At 38.3% G+C, this 16478-nt stretch overlaps 1 protein-coding gene across 4 annotated transcripts in view; it reads left to right on the top strand.

Moving 5' to 3' along the window:
• LOC131063178 (uncharacterized) overlaps positions 1 to 16207 on the top strand; it is a 166821-nt gene extending 150614 nt beyond the window's left edge. For 2 of the 4 annotated variants that reach the window (XM_057996965.2, XM_057996966.2), the window contains exons 9-11: positions 14975 to 15040; positions 15319 to 15398; positions 15640 to 16207. In XM_057996965.2, the coding sequence (XP_057852948.2) occupies positions 14975 to 15040; positions 15319 to 15398; positions 15640 to 15742 (249 nt within the window). In that variant the 3' untranslated portion in view covers positions 15743 to 16207. Of the gene's footprint in view, positions 1 to 13390; positions 13504 to 14974; positions 15041 to 15318; positions 15484 to 15639 lie in introns of those variants that run through there. The other 2 variants (XR_009111021.2, XM_057996967.2) reach the window with 2 other exon arrangements.
• The last annotated feature ends 271 nt before the right edge of the window (positions 16208 to 16478 follow it).

Here is a 16478-nt window from a genome sequence, read left to right as displayed (position 1 = left end):
TCCATATTTGAAATTGTGTCCTTGCATCCCATCCCCATAACGCATTGGTAATTACAAATCATTGTGAGCTAAGTTGCTAGTTTGGGTATGGTTTGTTACTATAACATTGTTTCCCTAGGCTTGGTATGGACACGTTTGGCCATACTATATGTTTGTATTAAAAATACATAAAAATACTCATAATTGCACAAACAGATATATGAGATTGAAAAGAGTTGACAATGATAAATATATTTGATGATTCAATGTCAAAGGTAAATCAATAGAGTTAAATGAATAATCTCCATATTGCTCTCCATTGAGAGCATCAAGGTTATCCTTTGTTCATAAAACAATGTGAGACATGCAATGGATTTCAAAGAATTGATTCATTATCAGAATGAGCAAGACGCTCATAAATAATACAAGGATATTTACAAGAATAGCAAGTTTCTAATAAGAAACTGCTAAGAAGATCGAGACGATCTGTCTAAAATAGAATATACACTGATGAGCATTAATACTAAAATTAACATTATTTTAATATTCTATTACCCTCCCTTAATGCTCAATCTATTAACTACACCTATAGACCCCCTGAATTTTACAAATTTATTAGGACCAAGGGGCTTGGTGAAGATGTCTGCTGGCTGCTCCGAGGTAGGAACATACATCAACTGGATGGATCCGTCTTCAACCAGCTGTCGAATATAGTGACAATGCGTTTCCACATGCTTGGTTCTTTCATGGAAGACTAGATTCTTGGCGAGTTTGAGCACTCCCTGATTATCACAGAACAAGGGAGTAGGACCTGCCTGAGATACATGCATATCCACAAGCATTCATCGAAGCAAACCGCCTCACAAGATGCCTTAACTGCTCCCCGATACTCTGCTTCTATCGAGGAGAGAGCCACTGCCTGCTGCTTCTTACTAGTCCATGTGATAGCACCAGATCCCAAACTAAACACATACCCTGCTGTAGACTTACGGTCATCAACCGAACCTGCCCAGTCAGAATCTGTGTAACCACTGAGGATAGGATCAGAACTCCGAGTGTACAGAAGTCCATAATCAGGAGTGCCACTCACATAACGCAGCACACGCTTCGCTGCTAACCAATGATCAGCCTTGGGAGCTGTCATGAAGCATGAAATGTAGCTCACTGCAAAACTGATGTTAGGTCTAGTGGCAGTAAGATAGATGAGGCTGCCCACTAGTTGCCTGAACAGAGATTCATCCACAACTGGTGAGGATGACTGAGCTGAAAGTTTGAGCCCGGGTTCCATAGGAGTAGAGGCAGGTTTGCAATCCTGCATTCTGAACCTTTCCACAAGACTTCTGGCATACTTGGACTGAGAGAGAAAGATACTGTGCTCAGTTTGCCAGACTTCAACTCCTAAGCAGTAATGTAGAAGTCCCAAATCTGTCATATCAAAGGTACGGCACAAATCCTGTTTGATCCCAGTGATCAAATGTGCTGAACTGCCAGTAATGATTAAGTCATCCACATAGACAACTACAAACAGAATATCATTACTAGAATGCTTGATATACAAGTTTGCATCAGATGGACTCCGCTGAAAACCATGATCTGTCAGGTACTTATCAATTTTCATGTACCAAGCCCGAGGAGCTTGTTTCAGACCATAGAGTGCTTTGACTAGTCTACAGACCTTCTGTTCTTGACCAGCAACCTTGAATCCTGGGGGTTGTGTCATGTAGACTTCTTCCTGTAAGTCACCATTCAAAAAAGCACTTTTGACGTCCATCCGATGGACTTTCCAACTGAACTGGGCTGCCAAGGCAAGAACGAGCCGTATGGTACTCATTTTGGCTGTAGGAGCAAAAGTCTCCTCATAGTCAATGCCTTCTTTCTGTGAGAACCCACAAGCAACAAGACGAGCCTTATACTTGTCTAGGGTTCCATCAGCTTTGTATTTTACTTTGTACACCCATTTGCAGCTAATGCGCTTCTTCCCTGAGGGAAGATCAGAAAGGGCCCAAGTGTGATTCTTCTGAAGACTCTGGAACTCAGCGTCCATAGCCTGTTCCCACTCAGGTATACCTTTAGCCTCTGAGTATGTCTGAGGCTCAAAAACACTGTGTATGTTAGCCATGAGAGCAAAATTGACTATATGCTGCTGTTTGCTTTTTATTACGGGAGGTTCTACCCTCAATGAGCTCAGTATCCCTGAGATCACCAATGGTCTTGGCCCACCATTTAGGCCGGAGAGTAGAAGTGCGAACATCTGGAGGAGCGGGAAGAGGCTCAGGATCAGGAACAGGAGCAGCAAGAGGAGGATTATTCTCTGGAGGGAACTCAGGTAGTGCATCATCGAAAATAGATTCTGCATCATCCCTCCCATCAGGCGAACCTAATGGAATAAGAACACTGTGAGGCTGATCCTCAGAACTCTGCTCAGAAGGAGGTGACTGAAAGAATCCTTTGTCTTCATCAAATACAACATCACGACTGAAGATAAGACGTTCTGTGTCTATATCTATCAGTCTGTAGGCCTTATGGTGATCACTGTATCCTGTCATCATGAGTTTCTGACTTTTGGAATCCAACTTGGAGCGCTTAGCATCTGGAATCCAAACATAGGCAACAGAGCCAAAAACCTTCAAGTGGCTGATCTGAGGCTTCCGACCAGACCAAACCTCTTCTGGAGTCTTCCCCTTAACAGCCTGAGTAGGAGAGCGGTTAAGAAGGTAGACAGTAGTAAATACTGCTTCAGCCCAATACTTATTCGGAACACTCCTGTGTTGTAACATAGAGCGAGCCATCTCAACAACCGTACGATTGCGACGCTCGACAACATTGTTTTGCTGAGGAGTGTAGGGTGTAGTCAACTGGCGTTTGATGCCATGGGTATCACAGAAGTGGGAGAATGCAGAAGAACAAAATTCCCCCCCGTTATCTGTCCTAAGAGTAATGATACTATGTCCAGACTCTTTTTCAACAAAGGACTTAAACTTCTGAAAGATACTAAATACATCTGATTTATGCTTAAGAAAGTACACCCACATCTTTCTACTAAAATCATCTACAATAAGCAAAAAATATTTGCAACCAGTAACAGAAGATGTATTCATAGGACCACAAATATCAGCATGAAGTAATTGAAGTACCTTAGATGCGCGCCAAGACTTTCCATGTGGGAATGAAGTCCGATGCTGTTTGCCAGCTTGACAGGCGCCACATACTCCAAGATGCTGAGTCTAAATATCAGGTAACCCTGAAACAAGTCCCTCTCGAGATAGTTGAGAGAGATACTGAATGTTGAGATGTCCATATCTCTGATGCCACAAAGTGCTGAGAGGAGAAACACGAGCTGCCAGAGCCACTTCAGGAGAATCACCAGTGTCAAGAAGCCTATATAGGCCATGATCCTCTAGACCAACAACAACAGTAAGACGAGCCTCCCGATCAATGATGGAACACTTGTGAGCACTGAACACCACATCTAGTTGAGGAGAATTCCTCAAAATCTGGCTGACAGAGAGCAGATTAAGTTCCATTCCAGGAACATAGTACACATTCAGAAAAAGGAGAGTCCTGCCACCAGACTGTATCTGAACAGTGCCTCTGCCAACAACTGTATACTCCTCACCTCCGCCAAATACAACGAAATCACTGAAAGGTGAGAAGTCGGTAAACCAGTCACGCCGATGAGAAAAATGACGTGATGCACCAGAGTCGATGTACCAAGCAGAAGACCTGACATGATCTGAAGACCTCTTAGCCATAAAGGCATAAAAGGCAGACTCTTTCTGCTCGGAATGTTCAGCAACATGCGCCTTCTGGTGTGACCCTCCCTGCTTCTTTTGTTCAGAAGCGAGCCTCTGACGACAATCTTTCTTCATATGGCCGTACTTGTGAGAGTAATTGCACTGCACATTCTTCTTCTTAGCTCCATCCTGTGTCTGAGAAGAGCCTTTCTGCTGAGAAGACTGAGAGGACTGAAATTTGCCTTTATCCTTGTGAAAGGTTTGGGCTGTGAAGGCATTTTCCGAGGAGGCTGATGTAGTACCACTACCAAACTGTTGTTTCCAGCGATCTTGCTGTAGAAGTTTGGTGCACAATTCTGAAAACTTCAGATCAACATTAGTGGAAGTAATATTGAGGGTCTCAATGAAGTGTTCATACGATTTCAGAAGACTTTTCAGAGTGATTACTACCATGTCTTCTTCCTCCATAGTCCGACCAATAGCTTTGAGTTGATCTCGAATGTCCTTAATCCTCGTGAGGTGCTCCTGTAAGGACATACGTTCGCCCATCATAATGGAGAACAGCTGATTCTTTAGAAAGAATGCTCGGCTCTTGTCGGATGTCTCATGCAATTCCTTCAGATGCTTCCAGATGTCGGAAGCTGTCTTGCCGGAAGGAATCTGCGGTAACTGATCATCAGTCACTGAGAGTTTGAGAAGCATAACTGCCTCCCGATTGCGTTCATCAAACTTATCTTGATCTGCACTAGGTGTACCAGGACTGAGCTCTTTGCCCAAAACAAGTTGGTCAAGACGCCTATATTCAAAAATGGTCAACATACGCTGTTTCCAGATGTTGTAATTGTGACCATTAAAGCGTTGACTGCCTTCTAACATTAGATTGGTGAGAGAAGCCATTTGCACGTTTCCCAAAAAAAAATTCCTGGCTGACCCAAAAAAATCCAAAGACAACCCAGAAATGCGTGCGAAAAACCCAGAAGGAATCTGCTGTCAGAATTTGGATCCGCGGGCTCGAAAATCGAGGCACAAAAATCGAAGCACCTAGAAAAATCGGGCAACTACCCAGATTAGATTTCGAAAAACCCATCTAGAATCTGCAGGAAAAATTGATTTTCGATAAAAACTGGGAGGTTAACACCTTAATCGAAAATTGCAGAGGTCGTGGGCGCCATGGTTTTCCCAGAAAATGACATCACCGAAGGTACAGATCGCGGGTTGCAGGTTGCGCGTTGCAGAGAGTTGCAGGTCGCGACACTTTGCAGACGCGCGCGACGTCGAAGACAGGTTGCAGACGCCGAAGGTTGTAGGTGCCGAACGACGCCGAGAACGACGCCGAGAACAGTTTGCAGGTGCCGAACGATGCCGAGAACAGGGTGCAGGTCTGCAGGTCGCGACGCCGGAGGTCGCAAACAGGCGAAGCACCAGACACAACAACTCTGCAGGTTGCACACCAACCCGAACACTGCCGAAAATAAAAATAGGTCACGAAAAACCGCGACGACCCTGCAGGTCGCGCGAACACAGGTTGCGGAAAAACGCGACGATACAACCCCAGAAGCTAGGCAAAAAAAACGTTGATGATTTTTTTTCCAGAAATAATTTCGAAAATTTCCACTAATTGGAAATTAGGATTAAAAAATTTTCGAAAAAATTTCTCCTATAGCTCTGATACCATAAAACAATGCGAGACACGCAATGGATTTCAAAAAATTGATTCATTATCAGAATGAGCAAGACGCTCATAAATAATACAAGGATATTTCCAAGAATAGCAAGTTTCTAATAAGAAACTGCTGAGAAGATTGAAGACGATCTGTCTAAAATAGAATATACACTGATGAGCATTAATACTAAAATTAACATTATTTTAATATTCTATTAGTTCATTTGAACCACAAGCCACTAAAGTGTTACTCCCATTAGCTATACATCTTGCGTTCGAGCTTCCTCATCCTCTAAGAAGATTGTGGCAAAACCTACAACAAAAGCATCCAAGTTGGCTCACTCAAGGGCTATATCCAATTTGTAATCACCCCCTTATTGTACCCAACTTGCTTATGTGATAGGAGGCACTTGTTGGGGCTCACATAGATGAACTCATTTTTTGTAGCCAACTAGTTGCACTTATTGAGTTTATAAAGGAGTATGTACTATTTTACTAAGCCCAGAGAACTCACAATCTGTTGAAATTCGAGACAAAGTCAATGTAATGCCTGTAATTATAAATTGTAATATACATTTATGAAATAAAACTAAGAAAGTTGAAAAATAAAAAATGTACACTCATGATAGAACTTTGATTACAAGAGGCTATAGGTAGACCTTCCTTTTGAGGTTTTGCTACTAGTCTTGCTTTGTACCTTTAAACTTTATCATCAACATCTTCTTCAATTTGTAGACCCATTTGCAACCAACAACTTTCCTACTCTTTGGGAGTTCTACCAGGTGCCATGTATTATTCTTCACCAAAGAATCTAGTTCCCTCATTGTTATTTTTGATTTAGCACTTTTAGAACCATTCATTGCTTCTTGATGGCAACTAGGTTCCCCATCATTAGAAATCAAAGCAATAGATGAAACATAATCATCATACCTTTGTGAGATTTTTGACTTGTGTAGATCTCCTTAGAGTTGGTTGTTGTATTTCCACATTTCTTGTATATTTTTTGCATCCAAATCTTCATCTTTAGAAGCTTCTTACTGCTCCCTATTTTTTGTAGATGGACAAGTTAACAACTGAATTTGTTGATATTGCAGTACTTGTTCCTGTTTCCTATCAACTTCTACTATGCCTAATTTTATGAGAGAAGTTTCATCAAATATGTCTCTTCTAATGATGATTTTGTTGGTAGTAGGATCCCACAATCTGTATGCCTCAACTCCATCACTATAACCAGCAAAAACATACATCTTGGATCTGGGTCAAATTTACAACATTGATCTTGAGAAATTAGAGCATATGCATCACAATCAAAATTTTAAATTTGAGTAATCACTAGAATGACTTGTTCATAAGCAAAGTTCCCAAACTCGCCGCAAGTCATGCGAGTTTGCCGAGTTGGCGAGTCGAGCTAAGCTCGGCGAGTTTTGACAACTCGTGAATCGGACTTGGCGAGTTTTGCTCATAACTCCCCTGACTCAGGCGAGTCATGGTAAAACTCGCCGATTCCGAGCTCCACGACTCACATCGCGACATGTCAGACAGGGCAGACAGAGAGGTTGAGGCTGTGGCTATGGCAAAGTGTCATGTCCCCTCCTTGATCGTTATATATAACCTAAACGAAGTTATTATTATTAATAATTAATATAATATCTATTAACAAATGATTATTGAAATATATTTATTTATTTACTAAGTATTATTATTTAATTAATACTAATAATATTCTTGAAATATTCAAATGAAAATAAACTAATATTATATTATAAATTATAAACATAATTTACAATTCTTAATTGTAACACAATTTATATATTCAAAATAATAAATGTATAATTTATATAACTGATGTTATACTCCCTTAATTTGTGAAGAGACAAAATCACAGCCTTGGCAACAAAGTATATGGTTCGTATTTAACATGATAGCCGTAGAAGACACTAATCCTTGCTGTCAAGATGGATTCAGTAATACTAATCACGGGGTGGTTATGATATCAATCAATTTACTCATGTTCTAAGGTTGTGTGTGGAGGGATGCGATCTTGGTTGTAACACCCATATGGTTACAGTAGATAGAGCAAGTGATAAACAGGATCATCATGAACAGCAAATTATGGAAAGAAAGCGATTATTAGTTACCAACAAAATACACCGATCAGATGATAGCAAAGACAATATAAATAAATTTATTTATATTAAGAAACTAGTGCAGCGATCTTGTAATGGTTACCAAAATAAGCAATGGTCAATTTCAGATAAGGATTGTGACTTCTTCAATGACATCGTTAAATTAATTAATGAATCTCGATTCTACTTAGCAGCGCTTATGGCTTAAAGAAAGGGAAACATTAATGGTATTTATTATCACCGCTAAATGAAGTATAACCCATGCTGATAACTAATTGCTTATTAGTATCCACTAAAGGGTGTGATTCCATCGAGAGTTAAGTACTAGGATTTGTTAAAGAATAACGAAGAGATGCAACCCTTCACCCTCGTATCCCCTTGATACATATTAAGAGGCATCGATGATGATTCCAAAGGGAGTAACCTTATTATTCAGACGTAGTAATGGAAATAGGGAAAAAGCTCAGATAAGAAGATGTACGGCAGAGAATAGGAGGGAGGATTGGATCAGATCAGAACTATTATTAAATTACAGGCAGAACATCCTTGTTCCTAGTGGTATGCATGGTGATGTGCTTAATTTGTATGCTTAGTATATGAAGCCCGATAATGTCTTCATGCAGAATTTTAATAATAGTATTAACATAGTCTTAAAATATGTATTATAGTAATATGCGTCAGATCTGTCTGCCATTACAGCGACTAAATATACTCATAACTAGTAATGTTTTAAGCACTAGTAATGTTAATAATAGGTTATTAGCAAATATATAAATAATTGATAATATTATTTAACTTATTTATTTATTGATTTATATGATCAAATCAGAATAAGAATCATATATTATATATTAGATTGTAAATAAAAAAAGAGTTCATAAGATAATAAACAGTAAGAAGAATATGTTTATATTTAAATAATTCTTTTTAATATTGTCAGTGTTTAAGAAGTTAAGTCCCAAGATAGGGTGAGAATCAACAACCTGTAAATCTTGAGGGAACCTATTTGATTGTGGTATCCAAGCTCTTTAATAACAAAGACCATCCTCTTCGTCTTTAAAACCGAAGTAGTGATAAAGGTTGACATTCGCATTTAGCATTATGAATGATTAAACTAATTATCTAGTATAGTGAATGAATAATTTAATAATTGGTAAATCAATTGAACTATGGAATATCACTGATTTGATTCATGTTGAGATGGAATTGTTACTTTATCAATCTAGTTTAGGTCATAAGCTTGTTGAGATGGGTTAATTATGGTTAAAATAGGCCAAATCCTAGTAGGGGACATTACACAGAGGAGGAGGATAGAGCACGATCTGGCATAGGCACAACTCATGTTGATCATTGTGGCACCTCACAGGCAGAGACTATGGCTACTCAGTCATCCAGGACCTACCATAGATGCCTTTGTAGGAGGCAGACAGACTACTTTGAGGCTGAGGTTGAGGATGAGTTAGAGCTTCTATTTGATGATATTATAGTGTCTTTAAGCTTTCTTCAATAATGGGTGCATGAAACAAGTTTTAAATCGTTAAAAATCTCTAAATTTCAAGGTTTTTATTTTTATTTTGCCGAGTCATTGTTGAGTCGTTGCCAAGCATAGCCGAGTCATGAGTCGAGTCGGCCTTAACGAGTCCGAGCTGAGTCCGAGTTTGCGAACTTTGGTTCATACCTCTTTAGGAAATTTACAATCTATTCTACTTCTACCCACAATTCTTGCTCCAACTTGGCATTAGCTAGCATGCTCCTTGCACTCTTTGAAAGTCTCTTGTTAATGTGTTCAACAATACCATTTTGCTATGGAGCATAAATTGTGGTTTTATGCCTTTTGATCCCATCTTCTTTTCAATAATTTTCAAATTCTAAAGAGGCAAACTCGCTACCATTATCTGTTCTTAAACACTTGATTGACCTGTCAGTACTCTTCTCAACCAAAACTCTAAACTACTTAATTACACTAAAAACATCAGCTTTACTTTTAAGAATATATACCCAAATCTTTTTACAGTAATCATCTATAAATATCATAAAATATATGATGATTGTCCAAAAGAAATTGTAGGGGATGGCCCCAAAACATTTAAACGAGTATAGTCTAGAAAACCTTTACTTAAATGATTACCTGTTTTAAACTTTTGTTTACAGTACTTCCCAAAGAAGCAATGCTTGTAGAAATTTGAGATTTTAGATTTGGAGGTAACTACAGCTAGTCAATACCTTTAGCCCTTTATCAGTCATATTACCCAATAGTTGATGCCATAAATGAGTAGATTCATTTGCTTCCTTAGATACCATCATTACTTTACTTATTTCAGTACTCCCTTGTAGCTTGTAAAGGTTCCTAATCCTTGTAGCCTTCATGATCACCAAAATGCCCTTGGACACTTTTGGTACTCCACCTTGACATGTAAAGTTATAACTTCCAGAATCCAAAATTTCCAAGGAAATTAAATTCCTTTTGAATTCTGGTACTTTTAAATCTTAATGCTCCCAATCCCAATAGTCTTATAAAAAACATTATTTCCCATAAGAAAACACCACCATCAATAGCTCGGTAAGAAGAAAACCAACTCTTATGTGGACATGTGATTAGAAGCATCATAATCTTATAATCATTCCTCATGATATTGTAAGATATTACAAATAGACAGTACTTTCTTGACCATACTGAACTTGTCTCAACCAGATTGCCTTGATTTGCCTTGATTTGTTGTAGTACCAACATTTTCTTTTACCCTTTCTGCCTTTTGACTTAGATTTGGATGTACCTCTCGAATATTTTTTTGTGGATTGACCCCTAGCCACCATTGCTTCTAGTGTGGAGGTTTCTATATTATATTTTCTTCACATCTTTTTAGACAACAAAGCTCCCACAACAGTTTCAAATTCAAGGGTGTCAGTTGTGCTAAAGCTAACGTAAGTGATTAAGTAAATGTGGAATTCAGGCAATGAACACAATAGTGTGATTGTCTTGTATTCATCTTCGATTTTTTCTACCCATATACTAGTTTATTGCCATATAAGAGTATTAAAAACATTTAAATGATCAACAATTGTCATGTAAAGACCCTCCATTCTGTTCCATTAGCTTGCTGTTTCTTATCTCTCCAATATGTTTGTGTTGCCTACCACAAAATGACAACCATTTCCCTTGTTTTATGTATTCCTTTTAACTCTTTAAAAGGATTGTGGCTCCCATTAATTATTCTTTCTGATGTCTTTCCTATTAATTAAAGATTATGATGGGTTCTTGTTGTGACGTTTTCACACATCGCCCCATTGCAAATGGCGACCCTTGCTTTTTTTGCTTTTTAGGGTTTGTTCTTTGGTTTTTTTTTTTTTTTTTTTTTTAGGGTTTTGTTAGTTGGCCTTTGCATTTTGAGTGCTGTCGGGGAGATCAATAGGGTAGCAAGTCCGGCTTGAGTGAGGTCCTGATCCTGAAATTTGGCTAAGTCTGGAATGTCCTGATCCTGAAATTTGACTAAGTTTGGAAACTGAAAAACCTCAAAAAAACTAGATTTTGCAATATAACTCCTGGAGGTCTGAAACCACTCTCAAACATCCTGAAAGTATATATGGAATATAACTTAAAGTATAAGTGACATTTCTTATACTTAAATGTTATATTCCATTAAAATTGTCTTGATAGAGAGTTCAAAAAGTCAAATTTCGCTCCTGTCCCTCTCCAAGGGTACAAGGCGAATCGCTCGTGTCCCTCACCAAGGGTCCAGAGCGAAAAAGCTTAGTGGAGTCATTCCTGACCTTGTTTGGACAAATTGAGACATCAAAGGCATGGTGAAGGACGAAATGAGCATGATAGAGCATCCAGACTTGATCAAAAAACGATGAAATGATGAAGTTTTTGCCTAGAAGGTCAAATTCGCTCCTGTCCCTCACTGAAGGACCAGAGCGATTTTCTTTATATGCACATTTTTAGACCTTTTTTCGACATTAACTTTTATTCATAGCATGAGGCAGGATGATATCTTCCCTAGCAAAGACATTTCATGGTGAAAAGTGAAGCATTTGGGCCTGGAGGACAAAAATCGCTCCTGTCCCTCACTAAAGGACCGGAGCTTGAAATCCAAAATTGCCTTGTCCTTGAAAGATTTGAACGATTTCGCGAATTGAGAAGATCAAAAGAGATACATTTCATCAATTGAATATAATTTGAAGACGCGAACATGAGGAAAAATAGACCAAAATGCAAAATCGCTCCTATCCCTTAGTCAGGGACCAGGGCGAAATCCATTGTAGCTCCCGTCCCTCTCCCAGGGACCAGAGCGAAATTCTTCATAAGGTAAAATTCAGGCAAAAGCAAGCAAGTTTTAAGTTCGAAGGCAAGAAAGGAGGGTGAAACTAGACCGTTGAAGATAAATTTGGAAGTTGGCAAAGTGTAGTTGAGCTTGAAAGTACAAATTCGCTCCTGTCCCTCAGGCAGGGACCAGAGCAAAATCTTCATGAAAGCTTAGATTTTGAATGTTGATCACGTTTCAAGTGTCCAAAGGGGACCAAGGGACTTCATTTTACACGACGAAAGCAATGGCAAGTTGATGAGAGCAAGCATGAGCCCAGGACATTGAAGTTCGCTCCTGTCCCTCAGTCAGGGACCAGGGCGATATCCACCATATTTGCCAATTCATTCAAAATTCATGCCAGGTCAAGATTGTACATGGTTGCACAGGGTCTAAGGCGTCTTAAGATGATGATATGCAAAGGTTTCAAACGTCAAAAGACTATCAATTTGAACAAGGAAGCTATATCGCTCCTGTCCCTCATCAAGGGACCAGGGCGATTTTCATTAAATCATTCGTTTTCCTTCAAGATCACGTCAAAGTCAAGGTTCGCAAGATCAAGGATATCATTTGCAAGGTGATGAACAAGGAGTAAAGCTTGAGAGATAGCAAATGTTGGCCAGAGCATGAAGTTCGCTCCTGTCCCTCACCAAGGGACCAGGGCGATATCCACCTTAGAGGGCATTCATCCACCAAATCAAGACGATCAAGCTCGAGTTTTTTGGCAAAGATGCCAGTTTCAACGTAGAGGAAGTGATTTTGAACGTAAAAGGCGAGAAAATCAAGAGCAAAATGCAAAATTGCTCCTGTCCCTCTCCCAGGGACCAGAGCGATAGGTTTGTGTCCTTACCTCTTCCAAATTTGGCGCTAAAACATTCTTTAGATTTTATTAAATGCTAGGAAAAAATCGATAAATTTGAAATCCAATTAAAGTTAGCATTTAACATTAGCGCATGGGTCTTTATTAATTAATTTTTGCCTTTTAAAAATCGAGCTTATTTAAAATTATAGGCATTCAATTAATTAATTATAAATAAAATGGGGCGCTTGATTTAAAATTTGTTTCATTTTACAAAGGTCGGCCTTTAAGTTTATTTTAAATTTGCCTTATTCACCAAAGTCGGCCTAGGGTCAATGTGAAGGTGAGCGCCTATAAAGGGAGGTGTTTATTTCATTTTCAAATCATCATTTTATCCTCTTTCACATGCGATTTGGAGAAAGCAAAGGTGGTGCGAAACATCTTCAAAGGGGAGTGCGAGCTTGAAGTTAGAGTTAAGGCGAACTTGCCAAAAATATTGAAGATCACGTGGAAAAGGCTTCAAACATTAATTTTGCCTAGGCAAATTCCTTGTTTTGCATTCTAGAGTTAGCTCTCAAGTGAGGTATGGCGATATGGATTTATTGTTTTGATTTTGATTGTTGATCGTCATAGCCTTCAAATTTTGAATTTTGAATTTTGAATTGTAATAGCTCAATCGTTTTTTAGGAAATAATAACTCAAGGATTTATTATGAAGTTTCCTAAAAATTAATCTAATCTATGTTATATATTGCAAAATCATATTACTAATTTTGAAATGTTGTGTAGGTACCAAGATGGCGACTCTCAAGGAAAATCAAGCCAGATCAAGGACGGTCTCCGCCGAGACGATCAAGCAAGGACAAGGGCGACCTCTTCCAAATCCAGCATTCCAAGGCAAGGTACATCAATCGTCTTGCACATCAAGGACAAAAGGAGTTAGAACAAGAGTTAATTAAAGATAGCCTCTCAACGACATCAAATTGAATATCTGGCAAACTACAAGTGTCAGATGAGGTGGCATCCCAGTCATCACTCCTCCAGTCAGTGTGGTCCACCTCAGCATGTCCAGATTCAATGTACCTAACTCATGGAAGGTGGCACAAACTTCGATGTACCTACCCCGGCTATTCATTGGTGGAATTTTCCAGAGAGGACATGTGTCCAAGCAATACAATTATTTCATTGGTCAAGCATTAAATGTTATGTAATGGTTGTAACAAACCCTAATTAGGGTTTTCATTGTAAAATCTTGACCATTGATCTCGAATTGATCTTAAGCCATCGAATTGTATTGTGGGCACTATATAAGCCCTGACATTTCATTTGTAAAGGATAATTTAGCAATTAGAGAGAGTTCTAAATAATAGAAAGCAGTTAGTAGATAGAGAGTAGCTAGAAATTGATAGAATAGTAATTAGAGTAGAATAGGAGGACAAGGCAAGAAATTGTTGCCATTGATTGTAAACAAACTCCATTTTCATTGAAGTAATGGTGAAGTGTGTCGTTTCTTGCAATTTGCATGGTTTCTTGTTGAGTCTTCAATCCTAGATGGTAGATGATTAGATGAATGGAGGAAATGCGATTGATTAATGGTGGAATTCGTATATCCATACTACTAGCAGTTTGTTGATTGCAGACTTGCCTTGTGTAGTCAACTGGAATCATTCAGCTTAAGCTCAATTTCAATTTGTCGCTTCTTCATTGATATGCATCAACTTAATGGTGTCTATGCCTGCGGTGATGATTTGAACATCATAAAGCTTCCCTTAGAAGATCGCACTAGCCTTGTGGAGATGGTCCATTGATGTCAAAACAAGACCTAGTTAGAGTTTCATCAAAAATCAAATCATTGCTCCTACATTCTTAGTATTAGGATTAGATCTTCTCTTCGCCCTCATCCTTTTTCCATTTTTTCAAATCTAAGCTAGTAAGAGCCTGTGTTCCAGCAAAGCAGATCGGAAGTTCAAACATCAGATGTAAGTCCCCTTGTGATTCCAGCAAATCACATCATACCACTGGAGTTTATCCACACGTAGAGACCCTACTAACCAGAACATTGGAGTCATCCTAACTGATCCTTCATGCGAATCTTCAGCAGTTAGAGACTTTATTCAAGAGAGGATAAGATGCCTTTAAGTATTTTATTCTGTGTATGATGGTGTACAAAATACACGTCAACAGTTCTGCACTTGAAATATTGGGGCTTAGATGTTTTGGATGCTTTTACTTCCCTAACTTTGGTGTTTTCTCTAAAATGACTTTAATTTTCTGATGTGTGAGAATTGATATATTGTTTAGATTGTATATCATGAGACGTTTACCCCTGATCTACCAGCTCATATGAATCATACTTTTTTGTAATACTTTCAGGTGAACTATCTTTCTGATTATAGCTATGAAATATTGGATGACCCTGCCACACAAGCACTGATTCAGGTAATTTTCACTGAGTTTCTTATTTTAAAATGCATTTAAACCAAAAAAATGTAATAGTTGACGCTCAATAAATTTATATTCAGAAGCAAGTTTCATGCAGTTGTATGCAGAAGTCTCCCACAACAAAGAATTGAAATTATTGAAATTAAATTGAATATGAGGATCATTGCCTACTTTGATAGAGTGCACTTTTATACTTTTGTTTATGGTTTCTTATCATCTGGTCCTTTGTTAGTATGCTTTGATGATAAACATTATTGTTTTCTTGGTTTTGGCAGGTTGGTTTGTTGTATCAGCAACGAGATCCATCTTTCCTTCGTCCACTTTCTCGTGGTATTCAAAGGTGCCTTGTAAGATGGTAAAGAGCTGGATTCTCGTCTTATTGGAAGAAACTTTGTATAAAAAATGAAGTCACAATATGATATCAAGATTAGTTTTACCTAGTAATATTTCTTATTTTCTCATTTCTTTGCCAGGATGTGTGGAGAGAAATTTATTTATATTATAGATTATTATATTTCTTGACTTACAGTAACTTATTGTTTTCGGTGGCACATAACACATTACCAATGAAGCATATTCAAATTTGTGGATTACAGGGTTATTCAGGAGAAATCACAGCTTGACATTTGGCAGTCTATAAATCTTATCTGGCATCGTGTGATAAGGGGTAGGAGTTATCGTCATTTGATGGAGGGTTAACCTTTTATTTAAATGGAATCTTCATTCTAATTTAAATTATCAGTATTTTATATTATCATGTAATCTGTGGAGTGAAGGCACACATGCCCATATTTAACCTCTGGTATTTGATGAGGGGCAATTGGTCAACAATTATTTCATGTCTTGGGAATTCCTTAGAACAAAAAGGCGCATTGCATCACGATGTAGCCGTGTATCATATAAATAAAATGAAATATTGTCAGAGGACTGAATTGATGTCCTTAGAATAAAATCAAAATTATTCAGAAATATGATGTATACAAACCTGTAAACGTGCATGATTACATGAATTATGTCAATCATGCATGTTGTAATCATGTTTTGATCGATCGATCTTTTGAACGCCCTGTGGTTTCCTCGTCTTTATAAGAGTAATTCATAGGACTATTTTCTCAAAAACTTTAAAAAATACTGCGGGGCAGCTAGAATCAGCTGCTTGGTGAATTTTTTTCTGGTGGATGATCCTCTAACATGCATGGTAACGTGAATTATGTCAATCATGCATGCTATAATTATGTGTTGATTAGTTGTTCTTTTGAACAACCTGTGGTTTTCTCTAGACTGTTTTCTCAGGACTTTTAGTTTTATCTTATGCCTCTTCATTTTTGAATAGTCTTGATACAATTTCTATATAAAAATAATTTCTAGAACTCGTCAAAAATAAAAGAATAACGGAAGGCAACTAGAATGGGCTGCTTGGTGATTCTTTTGCGGG

Source organism: Cryptomeria japonica, chromosome 11, assembly GCF_030272615.1.
Source record: "Cryptomeria japonica chromosome 11, Sugi_1.0, whole genome shotgun sequence".
In the NCBI taxonomy this organism is placed as follows: domain Eukaryota; kingdom Viridiplantae; phylum Streptophyta; class Pinopsida; order Cupressales; family Cupressaceae; genus Cryptomeria; species Cryptomeria japonica.
The sequence above is the reverse complement of the archived record's forward strand: the minus strand, read 5'-3'. Positions and strand labels throughout refer to the sequence as shown.